The 22,919-nt window shown below is 59.2% G+C and overlaps 1 protein-coding gene and 1 long non-coding RNA gene across 3 annotated transcripts in view; both read left to right on the forward strand.

Annotated features, from left to right (window-relative positions):
* Positions 1–22,919, forward strand: part of CCDC12 (coiled-coil domain containing 12) — a 39,089-nt gene that overhangs the window by 14,677 nt on the left and 1,493 nt on the right. For both annotated transcript variants that reach the window (XM_036333771.1, XM_036333770.1), the window contains exons 4-7: positions 12,969–13,036; positions 21,018–21,097; positions 22,377–22,438; positions 22,672–22,706. In XM_036333771.1, coding sequence (XP_036189664.1) covers positions 12,969–13,036; positions 21,018–21,097; positions 22,377–22,438; positions 22,672–22,706 — 245 coding nt within the window. The remainder of the gene's footprint in view (positions 1–12,968; positions 13,037–21,017; positions 21,098–22,376; positions 22,439–22,671; positions 22,707–22,919) is intronic.
* LOC118668540 lies at positions 5,061–7,751 on the forward strand. Its single transcript, XR_004971680.1, has 2 exons — positions 5,061–5,196; positions 7,373–7,751. It is a non-coding gene; the product is annotated as an uncharacterized LOC118668540 (long non-coding RNA).

Here is a 22,919-nt window from a genome sequence, read left to right on the forward strand (position 1 = left end):
GATTTGCAGAGCTGCAGCCACGATGGGGAACTTAGAAGTGGATAGAGCTCTGTATTCTAAGTGTTCTAAGCTCTGTATTCTAAGTTCTGCAGCCACGATGGGGAACAGTCAGTGCCTGTTCTTCCCAAGGACCGACTTTCTCGGCCAATGAGAGGGAGGCCTTGTGGGCGGGCATGTGGGGCTCCCAGCACAGACACCTGTTGATGAGCCGGTGTTGGCACTTTGCATTGAGTCATCTCGCTGAGGCCTTGACGCGTGTGAAATGAAGATGTTTGCTCAGTCAGGTTCTTAGACCTCCCTGTGCCTCTGGGTCACCTGGGGAACAGTTTGCAATCTCTTCTCTGGCCCCACCCCAGACCTTCTTTCTTGGGTGTAGATCTTGGTGTAGAGCCTAGAAGTCCATGCATTTTTTAAGTTCCGCAGATGGTTCGTTTTTCTGGAATCTCTGATCGCTCTGGCTTTCTGTCACTGGAAGTTGAGCACCTCCTTTCCCTGGAGCATGGCTGCCGTCCTCACTGTGGGAACTCTGCAGCCGCCCCCAAGTACATGTTTGTTTTTGTTTTTAAAAAAAATATATTTTATTCATTTTTTACAGAGAGGAAGGGAGAGGGATAGAGAGTTAGAAACATCGATGAGAGAGAAACATCGATCAGCCGCCTCCTGCACATCCCCCACTGGGGATGTGCCCGCAACCAAGGTACATGCCCTTGACCGGAATCGAACCTGGGACCCTTCAGTCCGCAGGCCGTCGCTCTATCCACTGAGCCAAACCGGTTAGGGCCCCAAGCACATGTTTGTTGAGCACCAGGGAGTGCCAGGGGCCTGCCTCACGGGACTCCCACAGGAGGGGTGGCTGACAGTGTGCATGTAAAAGGGGATAAGTGAGGAACTTGTGAGCATGGAAGGATCTCGGTGTGGGAGATGGGGTGGGGCGGGGAGGAGGCAAGTGGCAAAGGGGATACCAAGATCTAGGGGGGAGCATTTCTGGCTGAGCAGGGAGCTCGCTTGGCTTTTTGAGGGCCAGAAAGGACCTCTGGGTGGCAGGGTCGGAGTGAAGGGCTGGGGGGCAAGGTGGGGTTGAGAATAGAGAGGGCCCGGGAGGCGGGGCCCCTGAGGCTGGACCCCACTCCATAATGGGGGTGGGGAGCCCTTGGAGGCCTGACTGTGTGGAGGTCGGAGGTGGCTGCGTGAGTCCCCCCATGAGGCAGTGGCCCTCCCAGGGCGACTGGATAGACGGGCGGTGAGGGTGCCTGCCTCTGAGATGAGCCCTGCAGGGAGAGTGGGTTTGAAGGGGAAGTTCCTCTGGTTTTGGCTGTGTAAGCCTGGGGTGACAGTTAGAGCTCTCCGTGGAGAGAGGCAGGCAGGATCTGGGCTCCGATGGGAGGCAGGTGAAGCCCCAGGGCTGGATGAGGTCCCAGCTACCGAGTTTAGACAGCAAAGGTGAAGCCGAGCTCCGTGCCCTGAGGCTCACCCTGCAGGCATTTAGGAGGAATCTCTGGAAGGTTGGAGGGGCGGGTCTGGGCGATGAACAGGGTCTTGCAGAAAGCAGCCTCCCCGGTGATCTGATGATAGATTCCTAACTGGGCAGGTCGCGGTGCAGTCACACCCCTGGCCTATAAACTTCTAGTCAGCAAGCCTGCCCTTCGTTTCTGTGCTTCTGGATTAATACACCTGCCATCGGACACCTGCCGTCAGCCCCGTCTCTGCTTGACCTGGCCAGAGCCTCATGTGTGGCCTCCTTCCCTCAGGGGCCTTCCCTTAATCCCAGCTCCCAGCTCCCCTGGTTTCTCTCCGGTTTTGTTTTGGTGGGAATCTACAGCTTGAATTTTTGAAAGAATTCCAAGAGGAAATACAGTTGCTGTGGTAACGACGCCCCGTGGGGAGTAAAAGCCACACTCCAGGGCTGCTTTGACTCAGGGCTGGAAAGAACCGTTCTGTCTAGAGAAAGCGTGTGGCTGGAGCAGAAAACATTTGTCCTTTCAAGGACAGCGCCTCCCCTTGCACAGTGTGCTCAGGGTGGTGCCTCTGGAATCACACAGGCTGATTGAGTCCTAAGAAAGCACCTGCTTGATCCCTGACAGCAGGGCTCTCCAGCCTGGGTGCAGGGCTCTCTTAGGGAGTGGGGGTGAGTGTGGGGCCCTCTGGGGTGAGGAGTAAGTTACCTGGCCCTTCTTCTGCACCCACTAGTGTTACTCTTATTTTTTAAAAAATATTTTTTTATTGATTTCAGAGAGGAAGGGAGAGGGATAGAGAGAGAGAAACATCAATGATGAGAGGGAACCATGGATTGGCTGCCTCCTGCTGGCCCTACACTGGGGATGGAGCCCAAATCTGGAGCATGTGCCCTGACCAGGAATTGAACTGTGACCTCCTGGTTCATAGGTCAATGCTCAGCCACCGAGCGGCACCGGCCTTCCTCTTCCTGGGGAGGGCCTGCTGTGTGAGGGCGTCGGATCAGCAGGAAAACAGCCGTGTGCCACCAGCCGTATACAGCGCGCTCCTCTACGCCATGGAGGGGCGTCCTGGAGGGAGGGCTGGCAGCAGGGCCCGGGGTGGGGGGTGACACTTGCACACAGTAGGCTGCATGGAGGAGGGAGCTTCTGAGCCCACTGTGAATGCACGGTCTCCGCTTTATCTCACTGGTGGCATAGGGGTCATGTCCCCACCTGGGCGCTCTGTGTGAATCGGCAGAGGGGCTGAGAAAATACTTGCCAAGGGATAGAGTGGAGGGCTGGTAGGGCAGTAGCTGTTTGGAGGCGTGGAACCGGGAGAGGGGCAGGGGCAGGGGCAGGAGCAGGGCAGGCCAGAGTGGAGGTGGTCTGAACTTGGGGAGATCAACTGTGTAAGCCCCCCACCCCAGGGACCTCACCCCACACACTGCGGCTCGCCTTTTCTGACTTGGACTCACGTTCTCTGCATTCGTGTAGGAAATGCCCTTCTAAACTGGGCAGCTCAGGGGCAAGGGGTGGGTCTTCCTCGGTGACACTGGTGGCAGCTGGGTGAACGGAGGGAAGAGAAGGGGCTACGTGCAGGGAGGCATGTGCCCCTCTTTGGCGGGGGGTGGGGAAGTGGGCATCATCTGAGCAGTGGGATTCCATGGCCTCACACTGCGGTGACGGGAAGAGGGGGAGCATCAGGCTCCACTGTCCTCATCACCCTACGTGGTTGTTGCCCACTGAGGAGGACTCACCCGGCCATCACCTGGGCTCCCTGTGTGACGCCCCTGCAGCCTAGGAGGGGAGAGTGCCTTCTCACCCTCAGCCCAGCACATGGTTAACAGCACATGGTGCTCCCACAGGAAGTAGATGTGCGTAGCTGAGGGTTAAAAGAGCTTGTTTCCGCAATATTTCTCCCACAGATGTGCCCGTTCTGACTTGCAGTGTGAATTTGGTTTTAATTAGGATTTTATCACTTGCAGGTCACACCAGGGAGGAGACAGTGTCTTACCTTGACCACTTAGGCTGTGACACTCCGAGAAGCAGCTGATACGGGTTAAAATAGCTCCGAGGAGCAGCACACCTGGTTGCTCCGTACCCCCTGGCTTGCCTGGGAACAGACCTGTAAATAACTTGCTTTTCTAGCTCAGGTCCCACGTTGGAGCCTGTGTTGGGATGGAAGGATGGGAGGCTGGCCCCCAGGCCTGGTTAGCACCCACTGCCGAGAGGTCGTTGTGATGGACTTGGGCTGGGCGGGGGGCTGGGACCAAGTCCACAGATCACTTGTCCTGAGCCCAGCGTCTCCATTTGCCAGTGGTTGCCTCCTGGCCTCCCAGGGACTCCCCGTGGGTTGGGTGAGGTCTTTCTGCCCCCAAGGACAGGTACTGGGCAGCTCATAGAGTGACCTGGGCACTCAAGTTCCAGTCGCCTTCCAGTGGCTTCAGCACCATGCAAAGTGGACAGACCAGCCAACGTGAGTCCAGAGGCCTCCTCATGCCTCACACTACCTGGACCTCCTGTGCCCTCAGGACGCTTATGTTGTATGAGAGATTGCTCTGTGTCCTCATCAGGCCTGCTCTGTCCAGAGCTCACCCTGGTGACCACAGCAGGTCCCCAAGCAGCTTGGTGTGGCCTCATGCGGTCCCCTCCTCCACTGGGTCAGCTTCTGGAGGGTGTGGTCGGCCCAGGGACGCCTCAGTGGGCGTGTGGTAGAAGCAGGGCCTGGGAGAGGGCAGGCTCCTGGGACATTTGGATCTGCAGGTCTCAGCCTGGGAGATTCTGAAATGGTGGGTCTCTCTCTAACTGGCTCCTCCTGTGCGGATGATATTTGAGGCCTTCGCAGCCCCAACAGTTTGTGGTTTTCTTACTTTTCTCACTTGGTAAGGATGGACCTGCTCACACCTCTCGGGCTCCTGTGTGGGGAAGCACGCCCCAGCCGGGGGCTGTTTATCTGAGAGTCTTGGAAGCATGATGCAATCAGGAAACCTCAGTTAAATGCTGGCCGCCTTTTAGGCGGGGTGAGCCACTGGGTAAATCCCTTCGTTCCGTTGCGTTTGGATGATCCCAGGTAGTTGTGCACTAGAGGGAGTGGCAGCTTTGGGAGCGCTGTTGGCATGAGGAAGGGAGCCTCCAGGCAGACTCACAGGCAGCTGCCCGCTGCTGTCCTGGAAGTAAGAAGGTGGCTCTCGATCATTTCCAGCTCCTTTTTTTTCCAATGGCTTCCACCAGTGACCTTTGCCCTTTCCTTTCTGGTACTTCCTGAATGTTCTTCATAAATAACACGCTAACCCCGTGTTGCCGCCTCCTTGTCCGTCCCCGGACTCCTGCTGGTTCTCAGTGCTGTGGGCTCACGTCGGAGCCGGGCTGGCCTTCCCTCCTTCCCGTCACCCAGCACTCCCTGCCCTGCCGTTCCCTCTTCCCAGCAGGGACAGCCTGCTCGCCCTCAGGGCAGCTGAGCTCAGGTGTCCTCTTCTCAGCTGTTCGTCACTGGGCACTCCCCGAGCACCAGGAAGCCAGGGTAGCCGGACAGGCCGCTTCCTCTTCCACCTGCCCCTGAGCTCCCTGAGGGCAGCAGTCATGTCTCCAGACGACAAGCCCAGAGACGCTCTGCAGTATTTGAATGGAGAGAGGAAGGAACTGGGCAGCGTGTGGGAGCTGGCTGAGGATTTTCTCAGGGAAAAGCAGGCGTGCCCTTGGGAAGAGTCCAGAGACTGACTTGAAAGTCTGCCGGCGGCAGTCATGGCAGCCGGAGGAGCTTCAGGTGTGAATCTGGTCAGATAACTGAGTTTCCAGAATCTGTGCTGTGATGTGGCCCGGGAGGCCTGGTGTGGTCTTGTTGGCAGCTCTGGGGGGGAGCCCAGAATTGGTGTCAGCAGGCCTGTGTGCCTAGGCTGTGTGTGCGAGGTAAGGGTGTCACTTTCAGGAGCCGCTCCCTGGGGTGTTCAGCTTGCTCTTTCCATCGGGCCCCAGGCTGGTGAACACAGTAACAGGCTCAGCCTCAGAACCCTGTCTGCTGCCGGCTCCTGTGCTAGGGGAAGCCTGTTTGCTCTCTAGCCGGCAGGTCAGACATCAGTTGCGTGTCCTCAGGACCAGAGAGTCTGGGTGGCGGTTCCATTCCCCCAGACGGACCCGCTGGGCCTCCCGGCCTGATGCCTCGGCTGCCCACTGGGAGGATGGGCAGGGGGTCCGGGCCACGCCCAGAGCTCCATGAGGAGGACTGATACTGGACATCTGCTCGTGACTCTCGCTCCTCCTCTCATCCCACCATGGAGAGGAAGTCCAGGTGGTGGTGAGTGGGCTTCCTGGCAGGAGGCGTTGTGCCCTCCAAAAAAAGGGAAGTGGTGGGGCCGGGTGAGAGGGTGGGAGGCGACCTCGTGCCACCATCAGTTAATTTCTCAACTGAAATGTTCTCCCTGAATTGGGGGATGTGCGGCCTGATGGGAGGGCACGCGGCCTGCAGTGCCGCTCCTGGCTGGGCCTCTGGGCCAGTTTGGGTTGCAGGAGGGCCCTGGTGTGTGCAGGTGTGTCTTCCCTCCTCTCCTCTCAGCGTTGCTGGTTAGTGTTTTGTGTGTGTGTGTTTTAAAGCCTGAGAAAGGTCATAAGACATTGCCTAGGCTGTGTTGGGCGTGAGGGCCAGCCGTGGTTTCCTGCTTGCCCGTTGAGCCAGGCGAAGGCCAGGAGGGTCTGTTCAGGGTGTGAGTAATGTCAAGACAGTGAGCGCCAGTCAGCTGGATTCCTCGAGTTGCTTTTGTTTTTAAATCATTTCGTTATTAAATCATTTTGACTACAGAATTAAAGGAAGTGCAGAAATGCTTTCCACAGTTGTGTTGTGTGAGCCTGTGCAGTCCTTGGCCACGGTTGAGCTCATGGTCATGGGTGTGGGCTCTGTGTCCCTTGTGGGTCATCTTCACGGCGCCGCCCATCAGGTTGCTATTTTAGGGACCACTCTGGCGGTTGCAGAGCAGCTGACCTGCCTAACGGTGCCCGGCGGGTCGGACTCGCCTCGTAGCTCCCGCTCTCCCGCTGACGAGACAGCCACAGAGGAATCATCCGCTCTCAGCTCCTCGGGGTGCTTTTCTGGGTGGGAGTTGCTCCTGGTGGCTTGGTCATGCCCCTCTGGCCTGCCACCAAGAGGAGATGTCAGCCCTGGTGGTTGTGAAGTTGGCTTGTGGCAGAGGTGATGCTGAGGTGCTGTGAGATCCCAGTGAGACCACCTGTGTGTGTGAAGGGGGAGTCGGGTTCGAGCAGGGCGCTGGGCAGTCTAGACCTGAGCCCACCCTCACCCTTGGGCCCTGACGGCACCGAGTGTGTGAGCCTGGGTGGGTTAACTGCACCCCGTTTTTCTCATGTGCGAACGGAGAACGCAGTGCTGACCTTACTAGATTCCTCGGTGACTGCTTACATAGTACTGATAATTTAATTAACCAGATAATTAATTGCCTGGCGTACTGTCATGACTGCTGTTACTGCAGAGATGAATGGCAGTTGGGTCCAGCCCTCTGCAGAGCTTCCCTTGTACTGGGAACCTGGTTAGAGGTGCTCCCTACCACACCCCCAAGACGTGGCCATGGTTGGGATTTCCCTCCTTTGACAGGAGAAGAAAGAAGGTAATGTTGGAGGGAGGAGAGGACAGATATTCCGGGCGAAGGAGCAGGTGTGTGGCAGCAGGGAACTCGGCTTCCAGTTGTCTGCGTCCCCAAACTGAGAAGAAGCGTGTGGTCTGACACACACAGACCTGCGTTAGGCGCCGCTGGGCCTCAGCCCCTGGATCCGTGGGGCAAGCCTGCTGGGAGCCCGGCGCTGCTGGGAGGCTCAGACAAGGTGGGGGAGAACTTTCTCTCTCAGGGGGATTCGCCTGTGAGCCCTGCCTCTCCCAGTGTGGGGGAGGTTCATTCCTTCACCCATTCACTGTTGCTCCACCTGCTGCTGTGTGCCAGGTGCTGGGAACAGTGACAGACAGGCCTCTGGAGCGTCCCATCTCGGAGGGAAGACAGAGGGACGCAGAACCTGGTGACGGCACCCCCAGCTGCCTCCGTGCCGGGACAGTTGTCAGCGGCCTGCCTGGAAGAAAGGCCTGCTGACACGGTGCAGCCTGCAGCCCGCACAGGGAAGCGCTGAAACCCACCGGGTTATGTGGGTGCAGAGCCAGGCTGTGGGGAAGCTCACAGGTGTGCCTGTTCCTCCGGCCTGGGGCCTCTGGGCCCCTGAGGGAATCGGGTCATTCTTCATTTGAGCCTCATTTTTAAACATCAAAAGTTTGTCATCTACAGAAACTTGGCAAAAAATAAAGTACTATTCCGTTTGCACGTTGCTACATTTAAAATGTCAGCTGTAGCTCACTTTCTCTGATGGCTGGTCTGACAGTAATGGGCCTTCTGTGTCCCAGGCTGGACCTGGGCCTTGGGTCCTGGTACCTCTTCAGTCTCTGTGGTTCCCAGAAGTCAGCAGGGTGCCTGCCTTCTTGGGTTTGGGGGTGGGGGTTAGGGCAGGGTGGTGGTGGTGAAAACAGGGAGCATCTGGTTTCCTAGAAGATGCAGCAAGGGTCAGGGTTCAAGGTAGGCCCATTGCTGATGGACATCAGGGGTCAGAACCCCAGGATGCCATTTCCCACAGTGGGTGTCACGTGGGTCCTGCATGAGACCGTGGACTCCGGTTACCTTGTTTAACACTCAGCCCCTGCAGAAGTAGCACCGACCCCCTCGCACAGGGGAGGAAACCGCCTCCAGAGGTCCCGCCACTGGTCAGCAGCGGACTTGAGGCTGACTGACCACCTGCCTGTCCAGGCGTGTTGCCTGGCTGCCTCCACACCACAGCCCCCCTACGGGGTTGGCCCCACGGGAGTTTGGAGCCTTGCCTGGCTGCCCAGGGAGCTGTTCCAGGCTGGCTGTGTGTGAAGGACCTTGGCGTGACCTTGCAAGGGCTGCTTTCCTGTTGGGGCCGCGGAGCAGGAGAGGGGCCCTTTCAGCCTGGGCACACTCACAGTGCTAGCTGTTCCCTCTGCTGCCCTTCCCTGCACCCCCTGCCCCAGCTCCCACTCAGCCTCTCCAGACACCCCCTGTGCCACCCAGAGATCCACCTCACCCCCCACACCATGCTGTGGACACTTCCCTTTCCTCCTCTGGGTCACTACCCACTTGAGAAGCTGAAGAACGGTGGGCTTTTACTCCAGGAAAGGAGCCTTTTCCCAGCTGGCCTGTGTATGTCTGGTCGTTGACCTCTGGGATCCTGTCCATGCACCAAGGCTGGGTGCCCACCCTGGGCTGTGAACACTCGGTGCCCACTCGTTCTTTTTTCTCAGCACCCAGCGTGGGTGCCTGGCACAGGGAGCCAGTCAGTGGTTGCCGCCTGATAATCTGCTGGGGGGGTATCTGCTGTCTCTGGAGCATGGCTGGTTTCCCAAGTGCACTTTTGGCAAGAATAAGACCAGACTTGGCTTGGGGCCAGCTCTCCACCTTCCTTGGCCACAGGCAGGACGGCAGCGGTCATCTGGTGCAGGCCCTGTGATGGGGTGCTGGTGGGGGGGCCCACCCTGCCTCTGCTGAGGAGTGAGCCCTCTTTTCCACTGCCCAGACACCTTGCCAGGCATGGGACCGGGACCCCCGGCCTTTGTCTGCACTGGCCTTCGTCAGACTCCAGGCATCAGGCCTCGCCCAGCCTGCCTGAAAGCGGCCACACCCTTCCTTTTTGTCCCCTGAGTGCCATCACCTTTTTAGTCCAAGGCACCTCATTCTTCCAGTGAGTCATGGTCAGACTTCCATTGCCTCAGACTCCTCCCTGTTCCTCAGAGCACTCAGGCACCCCTTGTCCTATCCCACTGCCACTGACCCCGTTCTGGCTCTTATCTGCAGCCCTATCCCCAGCTTCCTACTGTCCTCCCGCCTCCAGCTCCCTGCCTTTGGCTCCCTCTGCTTGTGAGCCTTTAGGGACTGCTCGCCCCGCCCCATGGGAGAGCAGTGACCCTCTGCCCGCCTCCGAGTCTGAGAGTCTCGGTGAAGCACCGTGTGGGGAATCCGATGTGCCCCGTGCAGATCGTCAGAAGTTACACACTCCCACCTGGTGGGGGTTGCAGAGAGAGCAGGTGAGAAGGGAGAAAGTGAAAGCCCAGCACGACCTTTGCAGACACAAACAGTCTGGCCTGTTGTCCAGAAGCATCTGTGCAGCCCTTTCCTTCCTGCCCTCGGGGTCTGCTGCCTCGTCCACGCAGGTCTTCTCCTTGGCCCAGGCCATTCCTTTTTGCACCTGTGCATAACATCAGGCTGCTTGTCCCCGTTTTCATAGACAAGGAAACCGAGGTCACAGCACAGCAGCATGAAGCACATCTTGCTACCTGAGTTCTGGCCCAGAGCCCGCGGCTCACACTATGCTGTGCCCCCTCGAGGCCGGTCAGGCCCATGGGCACAGATGGATGAGAAGCATTTGTCCTCAAGGAGTTCGCCAGCTGCAGGGCAGGGTGGGCAGAGGGGCCAGGTAGTCCTAGCAGCAAACTGAGTGCCAGGGGCTCAGAGTCGGGGGCCTGCAGCCTGCCCACATCACTGCCTGCCCAGGAGGGTCAGCCTCCCTCCTCCCTCCCCCAGTCCCTGGCAATAGAGAGCTGGCAGTTCTGTGCCCAGGCTTGGAGGTGGTGTAGGAGAGGGGAAGTACGAACAGGACTGGGAAGGAAGGAGAGGCACAGAGATCTGGGAGGGGTGTGTATAAGGGGGCATTAGGCAGTGAGTTGCATTTAAGGGTCTCGGGGTGGGTGGGGTGTCTCTAGATCCCCTGAGAATCTGTGCACCTGAGGCCCTGCCTGCCTGTGCTCCTCCCACGAGTGTCCGCCAGGTCTGAGTGCACATGGCCAGCTCTGAAGGTGGGAGCATGGGAGAGGGCGGGGGCGGGGCTGTTTCTAGAACCAAGTGCCACTCTTGACTCTCATCCCCTTGGTGAGGGTGCAGGGTGTCGGGAGGACCTCTGTGACCTTGGGCAAATCCTTCCCCCTTTTCTGACGGCAGTTGTCCTGCCAGCCCTTCAGTTCTGAGCCTGAGGCTCCCAGGCTGGGGGCGGGGGACTGTGAGGCTTGTCTGCACCGCTGCCCCTTCCCAGGCAGGGAGGGTCCTGCCTTGTGACCTAGGCCAGTAGCGCTTAAAAGCTGTCCTGTCTGTGTCGCTGTTCAGCAGGAAGACTGGGTCCCGTGCCCGCACATTGGTGGGGCCTGTGTCTCTGGTCACCTGCCCTTGCCCACGCGTGTATCTTCATTGTTCTTTTTTTTTTTTTAAATATATTTTATTGATTTTTTTATAGAGAGGAAGGGAGAGAGAGAGAGTTAGAAACATCGATGAGAGAGGAACATCGATCAGCTGCCTCCTGCACATCTCCTACTAGGGATATGCCCGCAACCCAGGTACATGCCCTTGACCGGAATCGAACCTGGGACCTTTCAGTCCGCAAGCCGACGCTCTATCCACTGAGCCAAACCGGTTTTGGCATCTTCATTGTTCTTGAGCCCCTGCTCATGGCACAGCACCCAGACTGGGGCCCTCCTTACCCTCACCCTGTCTGCAGAGCTCATGCTGCACCCCACCCACCAAACTGCTGGGCATTTAAAAATGCTCTTGAGATAGTTGGGTGTTTTCCATTTTATTAATGAGTAACTTGGCCTTTGCCAGGCACTTGAGTGTCTCTGGGATTCCAGGTGGTGGCAGCCACGGCTGCTGAGTGGCCCTTGCTCAGGGCTGGGAAGGGACATGGTGTTTGCAAAGGTTGCTCCCAAAGGCTGTTCCCGCAGTCCCCGCCTCTCTACCAGCTGGCCCAGGTGAGCCCCATGGAAGGGAGCCTGGCGGGGTGGGGGGGAGCTGCCCAGCAGCCACTTGGGGGAAGCTGAGCCTCCTCTTCTCTTCCTTCTGGTCCTTCCTTGCCAAGGGAAGCACCATCACCCCGTCCCCTTGGCAAGCACCTCTGGCCCTCAGGGAGCCTGCGGCTGGCAGGGGCAAGGAGCTTTGTTTGCATGTCCTGCTTCTGGCTGGCTTCATCGGCCAGCATTTAGTCAGGGAGGGTGTGTGGGTCGGCCCAGCAGCCCTGGGGCCTGTGGAGAAGCCTGGCTTGTTTCTCAGCTATGAGGCTCTCCATTCCCTCTTGGCCATCCCTGTGAATGCCTCTCGCCCTCCTGCTGCCCCCTGGTGGGCAGGCTCCCAGAAAGTCCTCTGGTCCCCCCTCCATCAGCACCCTGCTCCCCTCTCCTCCTCTCTGTGTCAGCCCCACCTGCCTTGACGGCCTGCCGATGTTCACCTTCGCCTTCACGGTGCTGCTGCTCCGGTCCCTGTGCGTGCTCAGGCCACACCGCCTTTGCTTCAGCTGTGCTCCCCTCCCTCCCAGAATGCCTTCTTCCTCCTGTCTCCCCATCCTGCCCACCCTGTAGGAACACCCCCCCCCCCCCCCCCCCCCCGTAGAACCATGTTGACCTCTCTAGCTGCTGTCACTCCTTCCTGCTGCCTGTCCCGAGAGACCAAGCTGCCGGGCTGAGAGCGAGGAGGCATCTCAATCTGTTCACATCTCGACCCCCACCTGGGCCAGGCCTCCCCCTGGCTTCGGCGTCTTCTCTCCATAGGCGTGTGGCCTGGGTCAGCGTGGTGAACGCTGGCAGGAAGTGACTCAAAGCCAGTGTCCCTCGTGGGGCACACTCGACTCCTAGGAGCACAGGGCAAGCAGCTGTCAGTTCTGATGTGTCTATGCCAGCTCGCTCTTGTCTTCGTCACAGCAGTCCTTGGGGAGGAAGTGACACTGACCCCCTGAGGGGCTCCCCCTTGTGCAGGCAGATCCTGGACAGGCTCTATTCTGGAGCCTCCCCCGTGCTCCGAGGGCAGGTCACGCATTCGGACAGACATGGAGCCTCACACACCCTGCGTGCACGTTTGAGTGTGGGGAGCCCAGCAGAGCTTTCGCTGCAGCTGGGAGCCTGGCAGTGCCCTCCCGTGGGCCTGTGCACCTGAGAGCAGGCATACTGTCAAGGCTGCGATGAGAATGACCTCTAGACTCACAGGCAGGTCGGGGGCAGCAGGAAGACAGATTTACGGAAGCTTTTCCCATAGGAATTTCAACGAGTTCCCCTTCCCTCCGTTTCCCGAGGACAGTGCAGGGGTGCGTGGTTACAGGCCGGTCTGAGGCTGAGTCATGCTGCTGCTGACGGGCACCACAGAGGTGTTTCTGGAGCGAAGGTCCGGGGCCTGACCTCCCGATTGCTGGTGGCTGCTCCACCCTAGTCTCCCAGCTCAGCGGGTGGCTCTATTCAGACCCAGGAAGGTGCTGGTGGCGTGAGCCCTCTGTGGCACCTGAAGCCTCCTGGCTCCCCCTGCTAGTGGTCTGAGGGCCTCTGGGCCTTGGCCTGGACTGGGGGGTGGGTTTTGAATTCTGCCGGGAGTTGAGGGCGAGGAGGGAGGCGTCGGTGCTGTGGCGGCAGTTACAGCGGCCGTGCCTGCTCGGAGGCGGCAGCTGCTGGCCTGCGTGTGCCTCCCACGATCTCCTCCTTCATCTGAGCAGCCGGTTCTCTCCCTCCCTTTGCAGGACAAGGAAGATGCGGAGCCACAGACCAAGCAGCTTAGAGAAGGGGAGGAGGAGGGCGAGAAGCACAGGTAATGCCCGCTCGCAGCTCCCTGCCCTCCTGTCCTCCAGCCCCTGTGGGTTCTCACGTCCTCCCACTCTGCGTTCAGCCTCTTCCGTTCCTTCCTCACTGGCCCCTCCGCCCGGTCAGACCTGCACCTCCCCCACTGGCCCTGTGACGCTCAGTCCCAGCCTTTCCTGCTGACCCCACGTTCTGCCTCCTCGATCTCCAGGCCCTCGCGTGGCTCGGCTCTACAGCACCTGAAGAACTGGCTCCAGACCTCCCTGGTGTGTGAGCTAGCGGGGCCAGCGGGCTGGGGCCGCCTCCTGTTTCCCTTAGCCACCCAGCCACTAGTGTTTCCTGACCCGTCATCTCTGAGCTGTCCCAGCCTGGCACTCCTTTCCTTGTCCCCCGACATTCGGCTTTCTGTAGAGCTCAGCGCCCGCTCTTTCTGTCCTCTCGTCCCCCTCAGTAGCTCACCTACAGGATTGATCTTATTCTGCCAAATCCCGTCGTCTGGTTGGGTCTGGTAAAGTTGCCTACACAAGGCTCCCTCCCCCTGTGGTTGCAGGCACATGAGAGCTGGAACCTCCAACAGATTCTGGGACAGGTTTCGGAAGCAGTGTAGGGGGCAGGGAGGGGCTGGGTGGTTGGTCCTCGTGAGCCAGGGTAAGCTTCATGTCTGTTAGCACTTCCTACCCAGCCCTGAGCTGGGGCCACCGAGCAGCTGTGGAGCTGTGCTTGGGCCAGACCTGGTGTCTGCGTGGACAGGTGGCCTTGGTGGCCTTTGCCCTGAGCCGTTTCCTTCAGGCACAGGCCTGTGGAGGCTCCTGCTCACATGGGGGTAGATCTTGGTGCCCTGAGAAAGCTGGGCTCCGTGGGCTCTTGGTTGAGGGGGTGCACAGGAGGGGCTGGGCCGGCACCTGGGAGCACGCTTTCCTGATGCCACGGCCTCATATCGCCTTCACCAGAGTAAGTAGAACCCTCCCCAGGTGCAGGCCCCTCTCTGCCCCATTCAGAAGCCCATCTCAGAGGAGCCAGGGCCATTTCAAGTTCACAGGGGTGTGTGCCTGCACCTGACTTGGCTGTTTACCAAGTGTGTTCACACGTCCTGGGCGGGTCGCGTTGTTTCTCTGAGCCTCTCCACCTTCATGTCTGCAGCTGAGCTGGGGAAGCAAACTGGCTTCCCTTCTGGGGAGTGGAACACACGCCATCGCTGTTACCTGGCTGGACTGGGGCTTTGGGCAGAAGGAGGAAACTTTGGGGCCCTCCTGAGAGCTGAGGGCTCCAGACACACCCAGAAAAGGCAGTTAACTTTTGCGTAAGGTCTCTGCTAACTTTGCAAATGGGACAGGAGTTGGGAGAACAGCAAGGGGGTGGGTGAGGGTGGAAATAAGCACATGTGACCAAGAAACGGGTGGTTAGGACCCTCTGTAGAGCTTCCCTTACGTGTGCGATAGATGGCCCTCAGCAAGCACGTGGCGTCGTTAGCAGATCCCGTTGTCGGCCCAGATACGCTGTGGGGCAGGTCCTGCCTCAGGCTGTGGCTGAGGAGATGGACTCCAGTCGCGTTGGAGCAGGCGCCCCGGGCCTCACCCCTCAGCACCGTGCTGGGCAGTCACCACCTTCCTCTGCCCGGGCGCCTGCCCGTCTGTCCAGGAGACTCCAGGATCCTGCTGTCCACGCGCCTTTGCCTTTCCGTATCCTTGTAGGATCCGCTCCTTCATATTTATGGAAAGGCTTGCTAGGATTTTGATGGGAACTGCATGGATTCTCTAGATCCCAAATTTTTTTTAAGTTTTATTGCTCCCTTTGCGATAAATCCTGTCCCGTCCTCATACAACCTAATCCCCATGGGGGAGTCAGCCCCTCTAGGTCGACCGGCCCAGGCTCCACTCTGAGAAAGACAGGACCCCACCCCCAGAGGGTCCCTGCTTCTTCTCTGGGCTGGACCTGCCCTCCTGTGGCTTGTTCTGCAGGGCGGCCATGCCTCCTCTCTAACCCAGCCCCTCCGCCGCCACCTCCCTCAAAAGGAGAAGTGCTGCCCAAAAGGAGGTGCTCTTGCCTCTGTCCACAGGCCCTCTGTCTGCTCAGCCACCTGCCCAGCGTCCTGATATAAAAGGTTCACCGCCACCTGTCTGATCTGGGCCCTTGGGAAGCTGGCCTGCAGAGAGGGCTTCATGCAACTGCTCTGCTTTCTAAGCCTCAGTCACTCCCCATGGCAGGTTGGCTGGTATGTGCGTGAGGCGGGTCTAGGCCGGGCTTGTGACCGAGGAGAGGGGAGGTGTTGGCACTCCTTCGTAAGGGCCCACAACCGCCGCCTCCCTCTGGCTCTGGGCCATGTCTACCCCAGCTGGCACAGTCACTGCTCGGGGACATCCTGGCCTGGCCTGTGGAGAAAGTGGTACCAACCTGCCTTCTCCGGATGGAAAACTAGTTCTCCAGCTCCATGTGGAGAGAGGTTCCCGCCAGCTGAGGCCCAGCCCAGGCCTGGCGCCCAAACCCTTTAGGCTGGTAAACGCCAGGCCCTCTCGCCTCTGTGGGTTGGGTCCCAGGATGGTGTCTGAAGCAGGGTGTGATCACTCGCAGATCATGATGTCAGCTTGACTTGGCAAACATTGCCCCACTCCAGTGGTGCCTCCTAGAGCGGCTCCCTCCCCGCCTCCTGCTCCAGGCCAGGGTGTCCCAGCGTGGCCAGGGGGCTGGCCCGTGGGCAGGGGCCGGACTGTGGGCAGGGGGCTGGCCTGTGGGCAGGGGGCTGGACCGTGGGCAGGGGCCAGACTGTGGGCAGGGGGCTGGCCCGTGGGCAGGGGCCAGACTGTGGGCAGGGGGCTGGCCCGTGGGCAGGGGGCTGGGCCATAGCTCCAGGATTTTTGCTGAAGCAGCAGCTCAGACACCTGCTGTCACCCTGTTTTTCCTGATCCTGTTGCTCAGGAGTGGGCCCCGGGATGTGGGCAACTGAATCAAGAGAGGACTGGTTTCAGGATGGTGTGTCATGGGAACCGTGGGAAGCAGACTGGCCCTGACTGTGGGGGAGGGTGGCTGGGTCCTGTTGCCTGGAATTAAGTCTTGGTCTTGTATGTCATGACCTTGAGTGCTGCCAGAGCCCTTCGCACCCAGTCTTCCCCTTGGTGGGGTGGGTGTGGTCCACCCTGAGGTGAGGAAACCACATTCACGCTAGTGTCGCCTCGAAGGCCTCCCATCCGAGAGGGGGAGCAGCCCCTCCTTTGGCCCCTGTCTGATGGAGAACAATGAGCCCGCCAGTCCCATCAGTCCCACGTGGGGACCCCGGCCATTCCTGTCCTCGCCTGCAAGCTCCGTGAACAGCCAGCGGCAGTGACCATGGAAACAGCCTTGGGCTTTGAACATTTTAATGTGACTTGAAGGGAGGACTGGGGCAGGCCTGGAGCAGTGGTGGTCCCGGTAGGGATTGTGGCCTCGCCTTTCCATGGGCTCCAGGCCTTGTTTATGTTGGGGACAGGGAGTGTCTCCATGTGCTGGGCCTACAGGCTAAAGCAGACGGCTTCGTGCTGCGGGCGGGGTGTTCCGGGAAGAGCTCCTGCGGCTCTACTCTGGACGTTCAAGGACGGAGAGCCCTCTGGGCTCAGGTGCTGATGGCCCGGCGGAGCTGGTGTCCAGGGCTGTGGCTGAGGAGCGCCTCTCACCACTGTCCCTCTGGCCCCCAGGCCACACGGGGCTGCCCCATTCTGCCTCTCCAGGGTGCAGGGCAGGGTGCGTGCGCGGGAGTGGGGTGGAGTGGCCCTGAGAGCACCGGGGAGAAGAGAGGGCAGGCCTGCAGGTGAGACTTGTGGCATGAAGAGGGGGCAGGGGCCGGGCCAGACGCCTGCCCCGCAGTGTGGACGCTCAGATCCATGTGGTCGGGAGGTGGGCCCGGCAGTCCGTCGGGAAGCCGCCTTTCTCTCTGGCGCGCTAGACCTCTGCCCCCGGGCTTCACGTTTCTTTTCTTGTTTAACGACATGAGAGTTTTACCAGACTCTGAAAACAGGAGGTGCGATTACTGTTTGCAGCCAGTTTCCCCATCACGATAGTCATGTAACAAACCAAGGCACTGTCGGTCTTGAGCCAGACTCACAGAGTCCCCCGGCCCCGGCCTCAGTGTGGTGTCTCGGCCTTGCTGCTCTGGGGCCGTTTGATCTTCTCAGTATTTGTCAGGATCGTGTCATGTAGGGTGACATGTTGATTCCTTAGTTCTGATATGATAGACAAAGGCTGCTAGATCCTCTCTGTAAAAAAGTCAATAAAATATTTTTGAGGAAAAAACCACATTTGTCTCGGGTTCAGTAGTTGGACAGAGATTTGCCTGGGGGTCTTTTCTTTGGAGTTCATAGTGTTTCTCTAATCGATGGGTTGATGTTTTTCATTAATGTAAAAAATTCTCAGTCGTGATCTATTTATTGCCTCTGGGACTGTAATTACATGTATGTCAGATCTTTTGATCCTGTTGCATGTGTCTCTCATGCTCTTTTCTGTAATTTCCAACTTCTCTGTGGACATTTTCTGGCTTGTCTTACCGTTTACTAGTCCTTTCTTTATATGTGCCCTAACTACTGTTGAACTCATTTATTGAGTCCTTAGTGTTGGTTATATTTTCAACTGTATAATTCCCATTTGATTAATTTTTGCAGTTTCAGGTTGTCTGCTGAAATTCTCCATCTTGTGGTTTATCTTCCTGAACTTTTATTAGTGTTAATTATATTACATTTCATTTCTAATCATCCCAATATTTGGATCACCCGTGTATGTTGTCTTTATTTTTTCTCACGGCTTTGATTGAATCCTGGATGTTAGGTATGAAAAGTTCTAGAGATAATTTGTGGTTCCGGGTAATTTATTTTCCTCTAGAGCAGCGATTTTCAACCATTTTCATCTCATGGCACACATAAATGAACTATTAAAATTCTGCGGCACACCAAAAAATATATTATTTTTCATTGATCTGACAGAAAATAGGTATAGTGTTTATTCATTCACATTGGACAGTGATTGTTGTGTTGGCTGTTGTTGTTTTTCTGTTTGATAATCTGAGGAGAGAAGGTCAGTGCTCCTGCCTAAGTGGTCAGGTGTTGCATGTTTTAGACATGCCTGCAGCACCGGTCGAAATTGCTGCTCGGGAGAGAATTGGTCCAGCTGCAGGCGGGCAGTGAGCTCGGGCGCCCTGGCCCACCCACCCCTCAGGCCTGAAGGAGAGGTTTCCTCTCCCAGTGCCCAGTCACACGGCCCCTTCTTCCCACGGCAGCCGCCGGTGACTGCCGATGCCCACCTCTGTTTCTGTTTCAGGTTCACCCCGATTCTGAAGATGGGGTTATGTGGGGATCATGACAGAAAGCCTGGGGGTGGGGGGGCGGGCCCTGCTTCTTGGCTGCCCTGCACACAGACTTTGTCTCTTCAGGCCCCGGGATTGCAGGAGGCTCTGCTGCCAGTAGACAGATTCTTCACGGAGGAGGAGTTGCCCTCCATCGGGCGACCCCGCCTTCTGCTGGGCGTGCAGCCCCTCCGGTCCCTGCGGCTTTGGCACTTCTCCAAGGCCACCAGCAGATTTAAAAACTCACAGGTGGGCAAGAGTTGGACCCGTATCCACTGCTGGTGATGGTTGGTTAAATTACCAGCCATCATTACCTAAAAGATAGTCACAAGGGTATAAAACAACAATAGTAAGAAAACAAATAATATAAATCCAAATAATAAAAGCCTAATATGCGGTCGTTCTACCGCTCGCTATGATGTGTGCTGACCACTAGGGGGTGGCGCGGAACATGGTGGGCGCTGGTGATGCAGTGCTGGCAATGGGTGGCAGTGGAGGCGCTGCCGGCCCCAGTGGCCGAAGAGAGCGGGGCGCAGTGGCATGGAGGAGCAGTTGAGGGGGTGGCGCCAGGCCACGGCGGGCTGCGAGGCTGGGGACGCAAGCTGGGGCCTGGTCTCTGCAGGCCGCCCCGAGGGACCTTACCCACGCATGAATTCATGCGCCGGGCCTCAGGATACAGTCATAAATAAATAGGAATACAAGAAGGAACTGAGTTTGGCCTGCTCACAACTGTGAACCTAACTTCCCACTCCTGTGTCCGTTGTCAGGTTTTTAAGTTGTCTGCGGAGGGCGGGAGGGCTTAAACAAGCCGCAGTCCTGCATTGGAAAGGCCAGGCCTGAGCAGAACCCTGTGCCCAGGACCTCTCCCAGAGGCTTGCCCTTGGCTGTGAGTGGGGTGGGAGGGAGGGGCAGTGTCTTCATCAGCTCTCACAGTGAGTCCGGAGGCCCTGAACCTGGCTTGACAGACCTGACACCCAGCATAGCCTGCCTCCTGGTGTACAGATGGGGAAGCTGAGGCCCAGAGTGGGACAGGCCACTGACCGGGACCCAGGTGTTCACGACTGACCAGTGCCCAGCTCCAGGGGCACAGGGGCAGTGGGAGCTGGGGGCTGCTGTGCGTTTTCCCAGGGGCTTCTGGCACCTCCCTGTCCCCTGCCGTGTCCTCTCTTAGTCCAGCTGCCCTGCTGAGGCCTGGGCAGGGGAGGGCATGGGCGTGTGCCGCTCAGGGTCCTGACACAGTCCCCCTCCTCCCCCTCCCCCCCCGACTCTCGAGACTGATTTCTCACGGAACCCTGGAGCCAGTTTGAGAGTGACAGTGTTTTTCCCACAAATCCCGGCAGTTTCCCACACCCAGTTTCTCTTCTGCTTTTCTCCCCACCCTGTGGTGAGGGGAAGCCAGTGTGCGGGGCACGCCCACTGCAACCTGATCTGCCACTAACCTGAGGCCTGGGGCTGGCGTGAGGGGCGGGGCCGGGGGCCAGGGCTGGTGTCCCTGCTCCTCAGAGGCAAGGCGGGCACTGCCCCCAGGGCACAAAGATTCAGCCTGGCCCTGGGGCTGTGGTCTCAGGGGCCCTGGAAGAGGGGATGGGGCAGGTACTGGTGAATAGGGATTGAACTTGAAGTCCCCACGTCCAGACCGCTTGCTGCCAGTGCTGGCCGTGTGGTCACAGCACCTGCCCTCCCCTCTGGAGAGGCTGTCTGCCAGGGTGGGGGCAGACGGGAGCCCTTGGTGGCCTGGCACAGAGGGGTTTGGTAGATGAGACTGTGAGCCTGCTGTTGGGAGACTGTCCTCTGTCCTGGAGGCCCAGGACGTCTGAGGGCAGTAGTCCTCGGAAAGACCCCTAGGAGGTTGTGGGGAGGATGAGGACCCGCACTGCAGTCCTCCCTGGCCGGCAGGTGGGCCGGACACTCTGCCTCAGGCCTCGTCCTGGCCCAGTGGCCCCTTATTAAGCACCAGCCCCCAGGGCCCTCTGCAGGCGAGGCTCTGTGGGTGGGGACTGGGGCTGCCGAGCCAGGGGCCCCAGTCTGCGGAGACTCAGCTGCGGGGACAGGGGCACGTGCCTGTGGCAGTCCCCGGTGTGACTCTGGTCCCTCGTGGTTCCCTCACAGAGGTCTCGGGCTCTGCCACGGTGGGCGTGGCTGTCCCAGCCCTCCACGGTGTCCTGCCAGTCCCCTCAGCCCTTACCGGCCACGCCCAGCACAGATCTTGCCATCAGAGTCCAGGGACGATGTACCAGTGGCCCCGGCACGGAGGCTCTGAGGACGAGGCCAGGTTGGGAACCAGTGGGTGACGACCAGCTTTGTCTTTCAGGAGTAACTCAGCCAGGGCTCTGCTGTGTGACCATCTACAATTGGGGCGTCTCTGGCCCTCAGCTCCCGTAACTGTCAGAGGAAGATAATCCTGGGGAGACGCTGGTGAATGCTGCTCGGGCCCCCCAGCCCCAGCTCCCATGGCAGCCTGCAGGGTGGGCAGGGCCTTGGGAGAGCTGCCAGCCAGCTGCTGAGAGATGCGGGGCTGAGGCGCAGAGGGCGGGCCCATAGCACCTCTGTCCCCGGCCTCCTCCTCCGGGGCCGCTCCAGAGAGGAAGGGGGAAGTCACAGCTGTGGCTTCGTCAGTCTGGCCTGCATGTGTCTGCGGTGACCCAGACTGTCCCCCGTTCACGCCGTCTCTGCCGTCTCTGCTGCGCAGGGAACTCAGGCTGCGGAACTATGTCCCCGAGGACGAGGACCTGAAGAGGAGGCGGGTGCCCCAGGCCAAGCCCGTGGCAGGTAGGTGCTGGTCTCTGCTCGGGCACTGTCAGTGCCTCCATTGAAAGGAAGCTGGGCCTCTAGCACCCTCCCCACCACTTCCTGGCAGGTGCACACGTGGTCAGTGTTGGTGACCGCAGAGAAGCAGGCCGGGCTCTGCCCTGCTCGCACCCGACTGGGGGGCCTCCCAGGGGCCTTGGAGGGAAGAGGCCTCATCTCAGAGGAACCCTCTGGGCTGAGAAGTGGTGCCCGGACCCATGAAGGTCAGAGAGAGGCCCCGATGAGGGCAGGTGCTGCAAGAGCAGGGCAGGCGGACGCCCACCAGGTGGAGGTGTGACAGCGCCAGGCCCAGAGGCCGGGAGAGGTGCTGCGGTGGGTGAGGGCCGCCGCCGAGGGCTGCACTCTACAAGTGTGGGCAGCAGCCAGGAGCCAGGAGCATCGGCCAGCAGTGGCCTGTCCCCAGCCACCTGCACCGGAGATGCTGGGGTTCTTGTCACGCAGGTCCCTGACCCTTTTAAACTTCATTTTTGCTTTCAATTCGATGAGTAATAAGTGAATAAATACATTATCTTGTAAAACAGCAAAGTGCTGCCTTTTCAGCCACACCCATCTGCTTCCTCATCTACTTTGCCCCTGAAATTCCCATGTGTCCCGGGTGTTTTGGGCCCCACTGTGGTGGGTCCAGTGGCACCTTGTGGGGAGGGGACAGTGAGGCAGGACAGAGGAGAGGGACAGGGAGCTGGTCCCATGCCTCGGGGGCAGTACCCATGGCTGGAGGGGGAGGCAGGACGGGGGCCCTGAGGGAACGTGGGGCCTTTGATGAGCCTGGCAGAAGCCTGTAGAGCCCAGGTTTGGTGTGAGGGCTCCCAGCGTCTGTGCCCCAGGGCCAGGTCCCCGGTCACTGCCTGGAGGCCCAGGGTGCGCCGAGTGCGCCTCCAGGTGGCCGTCCCCGTCTGGGAGCACGGGAGATGGGAGGAAATCCTGGGCCCCTGGAGACTGGGGAGAGCCGGTCTTCTGGGCCCTGCCCAGAACCCACTTTGGATGTATTCACAGCTGGGGGCGAAGTCTGGCTCTGACTACGCCAGCTGCCTGCTTTGCCCGGATGGCTTTCATCCTGGGAGCCCCCAGCCTTCCTCCAGAGCCACCTTCCAGGGTCTTCCGTCTGGCTGGCTGGGGGCCAAGGGGACAAGAGAGGTCCCCAGGACCTGCCTGCACCCTCTTCCCTTGCCGTGGCTGCAGCTGCTGTCACCAGGCAAGTGGCAGCCTCTCCCAGCCCCCCTTGTTGTCTTGTGCCCTCTAGTGGAAGAGAAGGTGAGGGAGCAACTGGAGGCCGCTAAGCCCGAGCCAGTCATTGAGGAAGTGGTGAGTGGCAGGGTGGCGAGTGGCCCGTTCTCGCCCCTCCTGAGGCCTTTTCTCCTGCACCTGCTCTCCTCCCTCCTCCCTTCTCTTCCCTTCTTGTTTCCCTTTCCACCTCCCACGTCCCCTCACCCCTCCTTCCTCCTTTTCTTCCTCCTGTTTTCCTACCTCTGTCCATCTCCCTCCTTCCTTTGGGGTGGGGCCCCTCTGGCCCTGACAGGTGTCTCCTTCCTCCCCAGGACCTGGCCAACCTCGCACCCCGGAAGCCGGACTGGTAAGTGTTGCAAGGGGAGAACCTGTGCAGACTGAGGGGCGGGAGCGCTTGGTGCCGGGCCTGGGCCAGGGGTAGGCCTCTTCCTCTCGTCTGTAAGTCTGTCAGGGACAGCGCCAGAGGGAGGTGTTTAAAGTTGATGAAATGAGCTTGGGTCCTAAGTCCTGGGAACCCAGAGCCAGGGGACAGCGTGGGTGCCTTCTGGGAGCTCCGGGT

This window comes from Myotis myotis, unplaced genomic scaffold, assembly GCF_014108235.1.
Source record: "Myotis myotis isolate mMyoMyo1 unplaced genomic scaffold, mMyoMyo1.p scaffold_m19_p_13, whole genome shotgun sequence".
Classification (NCBI taxonomy): domain Eukaryota; kingdom Metazoa; phylum Chordata; class Mammalia; order Chiroptera; family Vespertilionidae; genus Myotis; species Myotis myotis.